The sequence below is a fragment of the Natrix helvetica genome, assembly GCF_964273705.1.
Source record: "Natrix helvetica genome assembly, chromosome: 1".
NCBI lineage: Eukaryota > Metazoa > Chordata > Lepidosauria > Squamata > Natricidae > Natrix > Natrix helvetica.
The window spans coordinates 162,439,046-162,456,523 of NC_138548.1; the positions used below are offsets into that span (position 1 = coordinate 162,439,046).

Here is a 17,478-nt window from a genome sequence, read left to right on the forward strand (position 1 = left end):
GACAAGTGAAGCGAGAAAAGAGAAAAGCAACTTGGACCAGTATTGTTGCATGATTTCACAGAAGAGTGAAAAAAGTAGGCTTCAAGTCCTTTGAATTCAAGGCCTGAAGCATAATTCACTTGCCAGAATCTAGTTTCTACCAGGTCCCAGGATGTCTCCGGAGTCCTGATTCTAATCAAATTAAGAAAAAGTCAGGAAATGATAAAATACTTTAGATTTATTCAGCAGCAGCATATTCCAGTTTTCTTCTTCTAATCACAGTACCTATCAAGGCAACAAAAACATAAAAACAGGGATAGCATTTCACTTTGAAAAATAATATATATTCAAAGAGTAGAAGTCTCATACATTATAAATTTATTAGCCTGGACTTCTACATTAATAGTTAGACCAGGAGTATAAAACAAAACAGCAGGTTAAACATTCCTGCGGTGGCGCACAGATTTCCCACAAAGGGATGAAATGAGACCTCCTAAAACAGTTCTTCAATCAAGTGTTTTGGATAGCCAGTTACTATTGATTTAATACAATGTGAAAGACTTACACAGACTTCACTCTAGAATGGAATTATTTCACTGTTATTCAGGAGATTCTCCAATCAAGAGGCAAGCGTTTAATACAAAATAAAGTTTGTGCCATTTTGTTTTGCTTTGTTCCTTGGAACAATTAGCTATCATCTTCTATATGATATAAAAAGAGGGCCATTTTTTCCCCCACATAAAACCGAGGAGAGATGCACAGTAACACCAGTGCATATTTAGCATGGTCTTTCTATAAATATACAGTAGTTCCAAAAGTCTTGGCAATTCAGTAGATGGTCACCATGCTCTCCTCTATATTATTTAGTATAATTATATTATATAGAGGATTTATCCCTAGTGATACGATTTCAGAATATCGACATCAACAACCTGATAATCTTTTAGAAATTTACAAATGTACAGCATATTTATAACATTACTTTCAGAGTGTCAGTGCAAAGATATACATATAGTACACTGTGATAATTACTCATAAAAATAGGCATTGGCGTGTGTAAAAAAAGAAAAGGAAAGAAAAAGAAGAGAACAATGAGGCATGGTTTGGACACACGTTTCCATCTAAGGCTAAAAATATTTCCTCACAGAAATATGAACCATTTTTCTTCCTTCTGTTTACAAAAAAACCCCTGGATGTGCAAATGGTTGTGTCTAGAGATTCCCTAATTGAATCAGTTATACATTAGAATCCTCTTTGACTAGATTGACAGTGTCTTTAAATGAATCTTCAGTCGCTGAATAGGCTAACGGTGAGTCTCTTTTCAAAATAATCTTCTGAGGCAGTGATGGAGAGGAGGAAGGGGCACTTTCAGCTTCTCCTTGCTGTTCTTTCTCCATCTGAAATATGATATAAAGAAATAGAGTAGAGCTATCAGTGTTTATTACGCCTTGTAATGTTGTCAGTCACAATACTTGCTCCTGTTTGTACAACTATTGCATTCAATTTATTTTAATTTCTGCATGTAGAGATATTCAACCATCATTATTATTATTATTATTATTATTATTATTATTATTATTATTATTATTATTATTATTACTTCAACATCTATAGTCGTAACTGAAATGTGATGTAAACATTTTAGAGCACAAATGAAAAATGAGTGGGGAATTTCTGCAGAAGGCACAAAATTTTGATAAAACTGTTGCAAACAAAGGCACTTTGTGTATGTGTGTGTGTGAGGGGGGGGGGAATGGGGTCAGTAGAAAGCTGAATACCAGAACTGATAGGAAGAATCTAGGCTGCTAAGGAAGTTACAGGAACATTGAAATCTCTGTTCTTGGTAAGCGAAAGAATTTGCTGAATGTTACAAAACACCAATTATATAAAAAGCAGCTGGGCAAGGCCTGAGATCTAACTTAACCAATACCAGGAAAGACTTTTGAGTCCCTAGGTTACCACCAAAATTTTGACCTCTGGAAAAAAACTCTCATCCTACAAAACTCTATGAATAATTCTCTGTATTTATCAACAAAGACCATCTATAATAAATAATAATTTCTCTATTTTTGCCTGTGAGTCTCCTGATGACCACAGGGACAAAGTTCATTAAGTTTTGATAATACAGTTCCCAATTATGTAATCCAAAACCTCCTCTAACTTTTGCATCTTGTAACATTTTTAAATTAATTGATTTCACCAGAAACTTACAGTAAAGAAAATGTATATTTGATAATTCATGTAATAACTGCAGTAAGGATTGTATTTGCACAAAATTGGAAAAATGAAGATATCCCTATGGATGAGAATGTGATTAGGAAAATATTAGAATGAGCAGAAATGAATAGGTTAACACTTGAAATTAAAGAGAAGGGACAATCTGATTATTCTAATGTATGGGAATTATTTTATCAATGGTTAGATAATAAATATGAAAAGTGGAAAAAAGCAGAAGAGTGAAATAGAGAAAATGTTTTAGCAAAATTAAATAGGTTAATAAGAGGATTGTTATAGTATAAGGTATGGTAAATATTAGTATTAAGTTAAGAATAGATAAAATAATAAATATGGCTGTAAATTGTAATTGTTATTGTATAAAATATTTGCACAAAATATATGTACCCACTGCCTAATGGAAGATGATGTTTGAATTAAAATAAAATAAAATAATTTTTAAAAATCATGAAGTTTTCTAGGCAATATTTTTGGAAGTGGTTTCCTATTGCTTTCTTCCTTGGTTGAGAAGCAGTGACTGGTCCAAAATCACCCAGTTGCTTAATTCAGGATTAGAACTCAGGTCTCCCTGCTCTGCTTCAAGTGCCTTCGCTACAAGAACAAACTCGTTCTCCTTTCATACATTAGATAGAATTAAATCCCTGTGTTAGTCTCATGCTTAGACTATTCAATATTCTGCTCAATAATGCAGAACTGATTATTCTGGCCAATTTGGGTCCTGGGGAATGATATAGCCAACTAAATAAAACTGTAACATGGCTCTATGCATGGCAATTCTGGGCATAACAGCAGCTTTTATTTCCAGAATTAAATGTAATATGTCCCCCTGCTCTAATAGAGGGCTAGGCAAAGAGAGAGAGAGAGAGAGAGAGAGAGAGAGAGAGAGGGAGGGAGGGAGGTGCCCTGGAATAGAAGGAAAATGACACCAATTCCAGGAGTCACCTTAGGGAATTTCTCTCTCATTTTCTTCAAAAACAACAACAACAATAGAGAAACTTGCAACACGGGAAGGAGAAAAAATATGGGGGGGAAAAAACTCTCCTTTTTTAATTTCACTTTTGTATACATTGCTCAATGCCATTTCTCATCAATATTCTTATCAAGGATAGAATATTGTGAAGCATCAACAATTTAAAAATTAATATTGTTTTGCTAAATAGGAATTTGAAACTATACGACCTTACCTCCGAATAGATGGGATTTTCAAAGTTAGTACTCTGTTTCATTTTTCTTTTAAAGAAGCTCCATTTTGATTCCTGAAATATAAAAAAAAAAATCGTGTGAAATTAATAATTGATTTGATACCGATGAATCAGTAATTTGGACCCAATTCTTTAAAATTTCTTTTTTGGGGGGAAGACCAGGAGCTTATTCATTCTTATCCTTAGCTCTTTTGAGTAAGATCAGGCTCGGTGAAACCCCGAGGGCAAGAAAGGAAATAGGGAGAAATAATCATACCAAAAAGATGCATGCATTTAAGAGGGAGCACCTTTGTTTCTCTAAGAAATCACACCATGTATGGAAATGATATTCATCACTTGGAAAATGTGCATATTCTTGATGTGGACATAGTAAGATACAAAATCTTTCATCTGAGGAAACTACTGGTAGTCCTTGACTTATGACCACAACTGAGCCCAAACATTCTGTTGCTAAGTGAGACATTTGTAAAGTGCGTTTTGCCTCATTTTATGACCTTTCTTGCCACAGTGGTTCAGTGAATCACTGCAGTTATTAAGTTAGTATCGCGGTTGTTAAGTGAATCTGGCTTCCCCATCGACTTTGCTTGTCAGAAGGTCGCAACAGTTGATCACGTAACTCCGGGACACGCAACTGTCATAAATATGAGTCAGTTGCCAAGCGTCTGAATTTTGATCGTGTGATCTTGGGATTGCTGCAATGGTTGTAAAACATGTCCTAAGCCGCTTTTTTCAGTGCCGTCGTAAGTCCCTCCTCCCGTTCCACGACTCATCCCCCATTCTTCCCATCTTATTCTGCCACACTTTGTACCATCACTTTCTGTTACCTGGATTGTTTCTGTACTTGCAGAAGGCAGAGCTGCCTCAGCTGATACAGGTGTAGCGTATACCGGATTCTCAAAGTTTTCGTTTCCTTCACTACTGGAAGTAGTTACCTATTGTCAAAGATAGGTTTGAAAGGACTGAAGAACAGACCAACTATAAAATGCTTAGAAGGAAAGGGGACTGGGGAAATGACATGTAAATGGATACTAGGGTAGGGGTGGGAGAATTTTTTTTTTAATCCTCTTCTTACTTTTGTGGGAGATGCTACAATCACATTGTCAGCTCTGGTGTCTTTTGTAGCATACATAGGATTCTCAAATGTAATTGGCTGCTTCCCAGTTTCCAAAGCAAAGTTCTCATTCTGAAAACAATAGCCGTATAGATTAGTCAAAGGTTGACGAATTTGTAATTTTTTTTAATGCAACGTATAATGAAATACACAGAAAAAGAAATACTCTGGGCAAGAGGAATGCAAATATTAATCTTACATGGATTAGCCTTTCAGCTTTTTTTTTTTAATGAAAGATTCTTTTGGCATATATTCAGTGTAGCAGGCACGTTGCCATTATTAAATAAAATTAGGCAAGATTATTAAATCAAATCACTGCTCCTGAGCAACTGCAAGCTGACCGCTACATAAATCATTTGTCAGGAAAATAAATAAATGTTTTTCTTCCTCAGCCACAGAAACACACCTTGCCGGAGGAAGCAAGGTCTTATAAAAACAAATAATTGGAAATAAAAGAGCCAAAGCAATTTCATTTCAATAGGTACCTCCCCAGACTTCAAAATAATTGGCAAATGAACCAGAAATGTAAAACAGTTTAGGTCTCATGGCAGAGAAAGGCTTATATTAGGTGTATAGAAATGGGCAAGGGAGTTCAATGTTGTTTTATAATATTACCTTCTTTTCTGCTTAATGAGGAACCAACTAGCCAGGGGTATTAAACTTGATCCCGTCGTGAGCTATATTGGAAATTTGTTTGCCCTCGTTGGGTGGGGGTGGGGGGCGTGGCCTGGTCATCGCGGCCAATTAAGTGGGCGTGGCTGGACTTGGACAGCCTGCAGGCCGCATGTTTGACACGTCTGAACTAGATGTTAAATAGCCCAGGGCGCACATCGAGCCTCTGCTGGACTTGGCTAGCTAGATGCCCTATGTTGGCAAGGAGATCAAAGATATCATTTAAAAATGAGCTCCCTTGATGAGATGTCATGGTAACTGAAGCACTGTTAACAACCCTAACGAGGAAGACCAAAGAGGAATTACTGTTGCCACTACCAAGACCAAACCCTTGTTTTGAAATTTGGCAGGACTGAGTAAGACTGATATTTCTTCTTTAAATAGCAAGGAAAGAAAAGCGGGAGACTACAGGGCATGAAGTATTTGCGTGTGATCAACATTTTGAGTTGGCCTGGGTGCCCCTTGCATTGGAAAAACAGCACCGCAGCCTAAGGGTCTTTGAGTTTCTTTGACTGATGGCAAAAATTACACATTAAGAATTTTGGGACACATTATAAGCACTCTCACAAAATGCTGTCATGGGAAATGGCCAACGGGAAAGCATTTATTAGAAAGCGAGTTTTTATGGGGACTGAGATTAGAGGCTCTCACCTCCTAAGAGGCAAAATCTAAGAGAGCTTCATTTAAGGAGATGATGGGGGAAAATTGTCTTACCATTTGCATTGCTCTGTCAATAGAAGATTCAGCTCCAAAACCAGCTACGTTAATGTCCATTGACACATCTGCCCCAGGTCGGAAAGTTACTCCATTGCCATTTTCCGTGGATTTTGCAAGACTACTTAAACTTCAAAGACAAGTTTATTTTTTAAGAGAAGAAAGACATTTTAATACATATATAGTATTGTTAATATATTGTATCATCTTTTGAAGCAGATACAGAAACAGTTGTCCATCAAATGCAACAATTAAAATTGATATATTTCTTTTTAAAAGTACAGGTACCATATTCAAAAGCCTCCACTGAAGCCTTAGCTGAGATGATCTCTGCTGTCTCTGGGTATAAAGAATGCTTGAATTAGCTGTATATAAAGGAAAATACTACTAAATATTTCTACTATTGTGCCTGACCAACTGCATATTGAACTGTTGGTAAAATATAAGGGGGGGGGGGGCACATTCCTGGTGCATGGAATGATCGTTATGGAAATGTTCCTTAGACAGGTCCTTGGTTTCCCTGGGGATATGCCATTTTCCGTGAATTTTACAAGACTACTTAAACTTCAAAGATAATTTTATTTTTTAAGAGAAGGAAAACATTTCAATACAAGTTTTAACATATATTGTTAATATATTATATCATTATATTATGTATTATATATTTAATACACTGTCCCTTCCATAAGCAAAGTTGAATAGAATCAAGACAAATAAGACTGTGCTAGATTAAAGAAATCAATAAAGGTAAAGGCTCCCCTTGCACATATGTGCTAGTCGTTCCTGACTCTAGGGGGCGGTGCTCATGTCCATTTCAAAGCGAAGACCCAGCACTGTCCGAAGACATTCTCCGTGGTCATGTGGCCGGCATGACTAAATGCCGAAGACGCACGGAACGCTGTTACCTTCCCACCAAGGTGGTTCCTATTTTTCTACTTGCATTTTTGCATGCTTTCGAACTGCTAGGTTGGCAGTCAATTTTGGTGAGGATTTCAGTAAGAGCAATTCAAGCAACCATCTCTTAAGCAAGAGTATATGTTGTGAGTTTACCGTTCACAAAAGAAAAGACCAGAACTTGCAGTAGAGTGCACTCTCCTTTGCTACAAGAGTGGGGGGAAAGTGAAATATCTGGATTTTCTTGGATTACTACCTTCATCCCCTCTCCTCACCAATGGTCACAAAGTTGTCAATCACAACTGCGGGATTCCCTGTTATCTACCCTTACTTTAGATTAGAAGAACAGCTAATTTCAACTCATATATACTTTGACCTGAATATTGTGGGGCTTTCTTCTGAATTAGTATGTACTGGATTGCATTGCAAAGCATTTGAAAGGTGGGGAGAGACAGACAGACAGACAGACAGAGACACAAAGAGAGACAGAGAGAGACAGAGAGAGAAAGAGAGAGAGAGAGAGAAACAAAGACACAGAGAGAAAGAGACAGACAGAGACTGAGAGACACAGAGACAGAGAGAGAGAGACAGACAGAGAGACAGGGAGGGAGACAGGGAGGGAGAGAGAGGGGAAAAAGTGTGGTGTGTGTGTGTGTGTGTGTGTGTGTGTGTGTGTGTTCGACAAAGCATGAAAGCTTTTCTTGCTGACCAAAGAGATCATCATGAGCCACGCTTAATCCTACAGAAATCCCAAAGGCTTTCCCCTGAGACCAGATCCATCTGGTCATGCCAAACAATACCTACCTCGGAAGTTTGGGAAGGGCAGGTAGCAGGGATCCTGTCCTTCTGTAATTGAAAAAGGCACCCACGCCCAGCGCGCCAATGATGATGATCAGAACGACCGTCAATAAGGCAGCCACCGCTGCTATTATGGGGGAGGAAAAGCATACGTGAATAATAGGGAAGCTGCAGCTGAAACTCAGAGTTGCTTCAGAAGCTACTTAGAAACTTATTTAAAAGGTTTCGGGCCACTGAGTGATGGCTTAGTGGGAAAATGTATTTCAAAGCTTACTTGTCCCAGGAGGAATTCCTCTTGACAGGCCCACTTCGCAGTAATTTCCAGTGTAGCCCGAGGAGCACCTGGTAAATGAAAGCAAGATGCTTAACTGGAACTGACAGTAGAAAAGTTGGTTGTATTTATTAACAATCCTAGGAATATATATATATATATATAAAAGAAAGATGATATTTTTTTCTTTTAAAAAGCAATATCTTGGTAATTATACGTTGGAAGTACAGACGCACAAACGCAGACATCGAGCCACAAAACAGCTTGCTATCTCTTTGGAAATGAGCATGTGGGAATGCTGAGTCACAATTGATGGCATTTGGGTTAAAAAAAGTAACAATAAAGGGGATTTGATTTCAATAGAGCCCCAGTGCCCCCTGCAGGTTCTGCTGAGTGTAAAAATGCTTTGGTTGCCTAGGTTTTCTTTGCATCTGAGTAAATTGCTTTGAGCTCTTCTGGGTTTTGTTATTTTTAAATCATTTAGATTACCAGTCCCCATATTTGGGAACTCTTCTTGATTTGTGATAGGACCTGCCAATTCATCACTCCAGATGCTTTTAAGAATGATGTATTTAAAAATGTAACACATGAATGGAAGTTCCATTGAGGTGGGCTGTCCCTTCCTGAGCAATAATATTTCACCGTCCTTACCTAAAATGGATTAATCTTGAAAAGCTAAGCAAGGTTGGACCTGGTTAATACTTGGATGGGAGATCAACAGGAAATTCCAAGGCTGTGGAACTAGGCTTGACTCCATGAAGGTGGCAATGGCAAAACTAACTTTTCCGAAAACAAGGCAGATATGTTTGTGAAATCACTGAGTGGACTTGAAAGAGACTTTGCTTTGATTTATATCATTTTACCAGGATGGGGAATGGGTGCATATTAGAATGCATTCATGCTAAATATATTTAAGAACAATCTCTTTCCTATTTTACTATGCAAATATTTTAGATACAGCAAGTATTCTATTGTCCTCCTAATTTAAAGCGGTACAACCTATAAAGGGACATAGCAGCACGAGGCTTCTGTTATTAAGGACTGATTTTAAAACACCAAGACATAAAAAATGCAGTGGACAAGCTTTTCAGGCAGCGTGTGATCAGGCGGTGTATGAATAAGAATGCAGGCACAAAGCTTTGTCTATGAGACTGGGGCCTAGCCTCTCAGAAGGGCATCTTAATGAAGATTTTTATGTTTACGTTTTATGAGATCCCCTTCAAAATGCCACTGGTCACGCATCAATTGCAGATGCAGCTGGTGTACATAAACTATTTAAATGCTTTCCTTTTCTTGACAGTTCTTTCAGACGTTCAGTGCATCAAAGGACCGTAACACTTTTATATAGCTCGCAACAATAAGAATAGCAGCCAAACAACAAAATACAAAGAATCGAGTGAGTACAAAAATAGAAAAATAAGTACAAAATCATCACAAGCAGTGCAAACAACAAAGCAAAACAGAGACCAATCTGCCACCGCTGACCACCATTTTCCTCTTACTATCTGGCTACTTCTGATTTTGTTTTTCATAAAGCTACAATGCTGCATTTTAGGTCTTCTGCTTTCGCCTTGCTATATACGGTAGTTTGGAGTGACAGAGGCCATCGGCAACATGAAGTTTGGAGAATGTCTCTGAAGTTAGAATGTGCAATTAGCCAAATCGGGCAAAGAATATCAAACCCACCAGGCCTAGCGTGTGTGATTGCTAGGGGCACACAGATAGCCCAAAGCCCCTAAATTGTGTATCCTAGCAGTTTCTGCCACCAAAGAAACAAACTGATGCTCAGTTTCCAAAGATCTTTTCTTGGCCTCCCTTGGCAGAAGGAACATCCTCTTTCCTCTCTTTCATTAAGAGGTCCACATGTCAATGAATCTGCCTTTTCCCAGTTCAAGTCTCACCAGGCTCAAGGTTGACTCAGCCTTCCATCCTTCCGAGGTGGGTAAAATGAGGACCCAGATTGTTGGGGGCAATAGGCTGACTCTGTAAACTGCTAAGTGGGGGCTGTAAAAGCACTGTGAAGTGGTATATACAGTAAGTCTAAATGCTATTGCTATTGTGCCCTAAAAACTCCAGTGCTTTGGGTCATACATGCAATGCTACAATGCATGTCCAAAAGAAGTCATGCTTGCATCATAATATCACAACACTGCTTTCATCGTTTGGCCTCCCCCCGCCCACCACACAGACAATGCCATCTGCGTATGTTATTGGGCTTGTTAAGTCTTTCTTGGTCCATCTGTAAAGACATACTTGCATTTAGGAAGCTCGCTTTCATCCAAATAGCATGTTCCACCATACATACACCTGCAGGCTGGTGGCATTGTTGGTGGAGATTCAATAGCTATGAAAAATGAAAGACATGCATTATATGTCTATGGAGATTCTCAGTCATCCAAGTCATGGTGGTCCCAAAGGTGCTTTTTTCAAGAGGCAACTGCACTTTCTGGTTTTTCTTTGAAGACGTTTTGCTTCTCATCTAAGAAGCTTCTTGAGCTCTGACTGATAGGTATACGATGTCATCTATCTCCAGCCTACAACACAGTCATTTCACCAGTACCAAGAAGGCTCCACACCCATTTGCACCACTCAGGCGACCCTGTTGACACAGATAAACCTCCAGCTGGCCTTAAGACTCGCTAAAAGAATGTAAATGTCCAGCTGTCTGCAAGGAATATAAATCCTTCCGTTTCCCACCGTCCAGCCAGAGCTGAAGAAACTTCTTGGATGAGAAGCGAAACATCTTCAATGAAAAATCAGAAAGTCCAGTTGCCTCTTGAAAAAGCACCTTTGGGACGACATGCATTATACCAATCCTGCAAATCATGATTATTTATCCACTGCCAATAACTCCGAAGAATCAGGATTCTTTTAATACAAGATTCTATTTTCTGTTCATGACGATTATATGCCACTTTCTCTTCTGTAAGGTTCAGAAGGTTAAACAATATCTTACGTAAAACATATTTCTACCTTGCTACATGCCTATCAGTAAAATATAATAACAAAACAGCAATATTTGAGGTCAGTCAACAGTGAAGCTAACCAACAAATAACCACTGATGAAAATAGCAGACCCAAGGGATGTATCTTCAAACTGCTTCTATTGGTAGAAAGGCTTGTGTGTAAGAAAGTGATTTCTGCCAATCTCCCTTCCCTTGGTTGTCCCCAGCTTCACTTCCCTAAAATGTCTCTTGTGTTTTCAGAGCATATTTACAATGTGCTGGGGAGACAAGCTATGCTTTTTTCATTCTGACAATAAAAGACCGCCATGTTTAATTCCAATTTGTTTAAAAGAAGACTTACTTCAAGAACATCTTCCGCCAGCATACAAATAAAATAGATTAGTTAGTCATCAAAATTAAATAAACTATTTGATCACTGCTATAGGTAGAGGTTTTCTTTGGAAAAATTACTTTTCTGATACTTGTACACAAAAATGCAACAATTGGTGCTACCTATCAATCAGAAGACACCATGGAAATGCTTAAAGGCATTTTATAGCACATGATAGAAAGTGATTAAAATGAGAAGTGAAATGTTCTCCATATTTCATGAGAAATATCCTCTTAACTCTAAATACACAATTGTACACAATGGAAACATACACATTGCATTACTAATATAGCAGTATCTTGGCTAACCTCATATTTATGAGAAGGCATATACTCTGAGAATATACACATCAAGGAATGGAGGCAGAAGTAACTGGGAGAAATACATGTGGCTGTTTTAGTTATAAACACCACAAAGTTAGTAGTGAATAGTTCTTTGTTTGCTAGGAGGCCACATTTAATATCTCTTGAGAAGGCAAGATCTCACTGAGCAGCTTCTAAGAAGTCCAAATATGGGAGGACACTTTCATTATTGTTACTATTTGGATAAGGGTAAAGGTAGAACATCTTCTTTCTTCTTAAAGTCTATGTCCAAAACATTTTAGGGATTATATGTTTCTCATTTAGAATGGTAGGAAACTGCATTGCCACTACGTAATGTATATTTTGGGAGGTACAGCATATGGCTGGGATGGTGAACCAATGGCACGTGTGCCACAGGTGGCACGAGGAGCCATGTTTACCGGCATGGCAGCCCCTCCTAACACATGTGCGCACCGGCTAGCTGATTTTCAGCCTTCTGGAGGGCCGGAGGAGGCTGTTTTCACCCTCCCCAAACTTCAGGAAAGCCTCCGGAGCCTGGGGAGTGTGAAAAACAGACCCAACAGCCCAACCAGAAGTTCAGGAACTTCTGGTTGGGCCATTGGGGGTTTTTCACCCTCCCCAGGCCCTGGGGGCTTTCCTAAAGCCCGAGGAGGGCGAAAATGGCCTCCCCTGGCTGGGGTAGGCCATTTTCACCCTCCCCAGGCTTCAGGAAAGCCTCCAGGGCCTGGGGAGGGCAAAAATTCCCCCATACACATGTGGGGATCGCTTGTGCATGCGTAGGTGGGTGGGTAGAAAAAGATTAGCCATCACTGGTATAAGGCATCATCATATTTCTGAAAGTTCCCTGTGGGGGAAAATAGTTCTAAATAGAAAATTGTTGCAATGGAAAATATTTGGACTAATAATTTTCTATCCCATCTCCTGGCTTTTTGACTCTAGAGAGTTCCTTATTTGAAGGTATGGTCTAAGATGCAACTTCCTTGTACTTGAAACTGAACTGCTGTTTACTCATTACCTTGGTTCTCTATGTGCATCAGATTTTACTCAGTTACACTCTGCCTCTTCCGAAACAGGAGCATGTCCGGTAACTCTCCTTACCTGCGTCACATTCTTCTGAGCTGCCTTCCACAAAACTAGCCCCTTGTGGACAAGCACAGGTATATCCCCCAGGTCTCAGCAAGCAGAGGTGGCTGCAGACATCTTTGCACGGATTGGATACTGCAGGGACAATAGAAGAGGCATCAGAACGTAGGACTCAATATGCCAATCCAATTGGAAAGACGGGAGCAGCAAGATAAGCTCAGAACAGACACAGTGCTCCTTGGCCTCCTGAATTTGGTTCAGAAATGTTCCTTGGCATTGTATTCCCTTTCTCCTTTTCTTTTTCTCCCTGGTTCTTCTCTCCTTCCTTTTCAGTTTGAGAGATTATTAAGTTTGTATTACTTCTGCATTGGTGTTTTAACTATTTTAACCCAAGGTGCACCTGACTGAGGAGGAAGAAAAACAACTTTGCTAAGTATCATTGTTAAAAATACCGCTCCAGACAAATGTCAAGGTTATGGAAAATGACAAAACCCAAAGCTTCCCATTGGGACAAAACTTTAAAAAAAAAGATGAAAAGTGAAGGAAGCAGACATTCATGCCAAATATTCCTAAATTAGACATGTGGGCATCATCATGTCTACACTAAATTAGTGGCATGTGGTCAGGCACCAGAAGTTCCAGTCCTGTGAGCAACGTTGGCTCTTACCCCATTTTCTATTTTATTTAACTCAAGATTAATTACCAGGCATTTTAACTATACTTTAATGCATATTCCAATTCCTAGCTCTCAAGCGAATCTGCCTTGCCCTAACAAATGGCATCAAAAGGCAAGGACACAGACCAGGGGTGTCAAACTCGATTTCATTAAGGGCCACATCAGGATTGTGTTTGACCTCGGGGAGCCAGGGTGGGCATGGCCAGCTCATGGCGTGGCCTCCTGCAACCTTCTGCCAGTGAAAATGAAGCCCAGTTTTCACTGGCAGAGGAATCCCTGGCTGGTCCTTCACTGTTTCCAGGGCAACTCCACAGTTCAGATCTTAGCGTCCCGCGGGCCAGATCAGACTCCCGGATCAGATTCCCGACTCCGACACCCCTGACATAGACCATTCTATTGCTGTAATGGTGGTGAAAGCAAGAAATGATCTCATTCCTGTCTGTGCCGCGAGAAAAATATGATAAGCGAAGGGCATACGGCAGTCATAAACTAAATGCTAGATGCTTCTCTTCTGCCTGATAAGCAGCTCCTTGTACGATTTGAGATACTCAATGCCTTTCTTCCCGTTAGGCCATTTTTCTAATGTCTGTAACAAGAGACGCTGACATGGATAAAGTAAAAAAGCAGAGGATGCCAAATGCTCCTCCGGAAGTAACCTCAGGCACAAATTGGATAATTGCAATCACAAATTGGTGATTTCGGAGACTGCCTGTCTCTGATTATTCTACACCCTCCAGTAGAATAATCCAGCTGTGTTCTAAATGCCATTTATTATGGAGCACCGTTTGGCAGAGTCTAGGAAGAGAACCTTTTCGATTGTGGTACCTGCCCATCATCCCCTCCCCCCAAGATTACTCTGCCCCAGCTCTGTGGGTCTTTTGTAGGACTTAAAATACTTGGTTCTATCATTGGCTCTGGGGACCAGTAGGTGTGGCTTGGCCCGTACAATGGCTGCGTTGATATATATATATTTTAAGGAATTTGAATTTTGCTTTGTCTCATGTTTAACTGGTGTTTGGCCATTTCTTGTTTCATGCTTTTTTTTAAAAAACTATTGTTAATCATGAACATGAGAAGAGCAGCAATATAAATTGAAGCAAAAGTAAATTAAAATATTAAATAAAATATAAATAAATGGTGGGACACAATACAATTTGCCATAATCTGTCTTTCAATTTCTATAAATTTTCATTTCAGCAAAAGATGACTCTATTCTTCTATTCTATTCTTAATATGCTTGAGAATTCATTCAAATTTCTTCTGGTTTTGAGCTTATTGTGCAGCTGAAAGTAATGAAATGTACTGAGGCTGCCGGTTTAGTTTTCTGTTATACAAATTTCCATTCTTCTGAAACCTTCCTACCTGCCTATTCTTCCAAGGGTTAAAAGAAGCCTGAGAGAAGGTCAGGCTTGATGATCTCATTTGGTGGAAATGTGAGCAGCCTAAAAAGTTGTTAAATGAAAAGGTCATTCAGATACATTTCTGTCTGTTGTCCACCTTGTTATCAGTAACTACAAAAATGTCTAATTCGAGTCAACCCATGAAAAATTTCCCCATATTCTCTTCTTGAATAGAAATTTTGAGAGGAGAGTACAAAAGTGGGTAAAGATTTAATCCTTCTTTCCTTCCTTCCTCCCTCCCTCCCTGACTTATGGGAGCTCTGACAGAAAACTATTCCTCTTCTTGAAAAGATAGAGGCAAATGCTGAAGGGGATTTGGGAGCTGGATATATTCAACCTTTGAGGGGTTATTCAAATTGTTAAATTTAAGAACTGACAGAGGGGCAAAGAGAGATAAAGGGAACTGATCATGTTGGTCTAACATGGCTCATTTGATCATGGAAAGCTTTGCTAGATGCTGCAGCCCTTAATACAAGGAATGTTTCCTTGGAGATGCTGGGAGAAGTTTGAAGGGAAAAAAAAGACTCTGTGTGTGGGTGGGGGACCCTCCAATATTTATTCCACAGGATGGAAAAGAAATGCCTGTCTTTGAAAACTATCACTGATCCTATTGTTCACAGCAAAGCCTGTAGATGGAGAGAGACTGATAGGTGCAAGAAGCAAAAATTTCACATCATCTTGCTTGAACTTGTGATTAGGTCCATAGCTTCCCGAGCAGTGGTGGGATTCAATTTTTTTTACTACCGGTTCTGTGGGTGTGGCTTTGTGGGCGTGGCTTGGCTTCGTGGGTATGGCTTTGTGGGTGTGGCAGGGGAAGGATATGTAAAATTTCCATTCCTACCCAACTCCAACGCCAAATCCCCATTTCTTCCCGATCAGCTGGGACTCAGGAGGGAGAGAGTAGATGGGGGCAATCAGAGGTGGTATTTACCTCTCTGAACTACTCAAAATATCCGCTACCGGTTCTCCAGAACTGGTCAGAACCTGCTGAATACCACCTCTGTTCCTGAGACTTGGAAAGAGAGCTAGGAGAGGTCAAGTTTTTGTTCTGTCAAGTGTTTCGTCCTACCCTTTTAATACATTTCAAAGAGACAAAGTAAACTATGCACAATGATGTCAGAATCTAGCCACAATGTGGTTTTGCCCATTTATGGCTTACTGTACACTGTGTAAAGTCAGCTAGTCATGGCTTAGCAAACCAAAATTATAAAAATGAATTGAAGAATCCAGTTAATATCCAAGTCGCTGATGGCCTCCACCAACTCCAGTTTCAAGCTGTCATTGATATCAAGCACGGAGAGATTTGCTCATTAGCAAATGATGATTCATTTCTTCAAGTGTATCATGTTTATTTGAGTATAATAACAATTCATGCATCGATGAGAGGTCATTTACCTGACTGGTTGCATCTATGTTGGTGATAGATCCGGACTTGAGTGAGCCATGGGTTTATGGTCAACAGTTTGACTTTTTCTCCATTTCCAAACTTGTCTTTTTTCCAGACTTCTCCTCTTTCTTTCGATGTCCAATACAGATGGCCTTCAAACACATCAAGGCTATACGGGTTGCTGACTTTGGGGTTAAGTAAAAGAGAGAAGTTAACAGCAAAGACCAGCAACACTGTTATTCTAGGTATTATTGCAGAAACAATAGCATTGTTCTTTTAGCATTTCTCTGTGCATTTGCATTAGTGGATATTAACAGATTCTGGAAATCGAAGTATCTCAAATCTTCTGTGGAATTTCTCAAGAGACCTAAAAGCTTGTTTAAATACATGTCAGAGTTCTCTTCCTAAACCATCTCTGCTTAAGATGGAGTTAATGGAGATAATACGCTACTCATGCTGACTTTGCTATTTGAAAATAATGAACGATTCTATTAATCCTCAGAACGTTATCTGCTTCTGCCATTAGTCACGTTAAAAATTTCCCTTGGACAGTCTTCAGATGTCTTAGGAAATATTTTGAAAAATCAGTTCAATCCATGACAATTTTAATAAATTAGAATGGATTTGAATTCAATTTTTGGTGGTTTCATGAATACGTTCATGTAGCTTTCAAAATATGTCCGTGCAGTTCTTTTTTTAAATTTCCCAACATACTGTAGTTTAAAATCCTAATTTCTTGGTTGTTTCCCAACTGATGACTACCTGTTAGCTTGACAAGAAACACACCCAGAAATAGTACCTTTAGCTTTATTTAATGTTATCTTAACAGCATCTTGGAAATCTGAAAGTACATCTGTCCCTGCTTGCCTTTACAATCCAAGAAACAAGGAAGGGTCCTCTTTTTTTTAACCAATGTTTACTCTGCAGCTCTTCTTCCTGTCTCCCAAGGTCATTCTCACATACCATCACTTTAACCACTCTGATTTGCTCAGCTTTTTTGCAGTCAGTTACATTCAGCTGGATGCTACATACCTCCATGTAAAACAACCTTTCTATCTGTTCCATCAAACTTCATAGATTCAATTAGATTTTCCTTCTCGTCACTCCAGTAGATCCTGTCACTGTTCAGATAGTCAATAGAAAGGCCAGTTGGCCAGCCAAGGTCTTCGGAAACCAATGTATTCCTCTGCTGTCCATCCATCCAGGCACTTTCGATTTTTGGTTGCCTTCCCCAATCAGTCCAATACATTAACCTAAAAAGCCAAACAAGCAACTATTAATTATTTCCCACACATTTTCAAAGCCATCTAGAACAGAACAAAGAAAAAGAAATCTTGACCAAAAAATGGTAAGAAATGCAGTATTCCATATTGCTTATTGTTACAGTTATTCCGGGT

At 39.2% G+C, this 17,478-nt stretch overlaps 1 protein-coding gene across 1 annotated transcript in view; it reads right to left on the minus strand.

Annotated features, from left to right (window-relative positions):
- Window positions 1-234: 234 nt before the first annotated feature.
- Window positions 235-17,478, minus strand: part of LRP2 (LDL receptor related protein 2) — a gene marked incomplete at its 5' end in the record, with an annotated part of 164,926 nt that continues 147,682 nt past the window's right edge. The window contains 11 exons of the mRNA XM_081936538.1: window positions 235-1,376; window positions 3,399-3,470; window positions 4,241-4,348; window positions 4,489-4,599; window positions 5,914-6,043; window positions 7,612-7,732; window positions 7,880-7,947; window positions 10,130-10,220; window positions 12,634-12,753; window positions 16,090-16,262; window positions 17,110-17,334. Of these exons, the coding sequence (XP_081792664.1) occupies window positions 1,215-1,376; window positions 3,399-3,470; window positions 4,241-4,348; window positions 4,489-4,599; window positions 5,914-6,043; window positions 7,612-7,732; window positions 7,880-7,947; window positions 10,130-10,220; window positions 12,634-12,753; window positions 16,090-16,262; window positions 17,110-17,334 (1,381 nt within the window). The 3' untranslated portion in view covers window positions 235-1,214. The remainder of the gene's footprint in view (window positions 1,377-3,398; window positions 3,471-4,240; window positions 4,349-4,488; window positions 4,600-5,913; window positions 6,044-7,611; window positions 7,733-7,879; window positions 7,948-10,129; window positions 10,221-12,633; window positions 12,754-16,089; window positions 16,263-17,109; window positions 17,335-17,478) is intronic.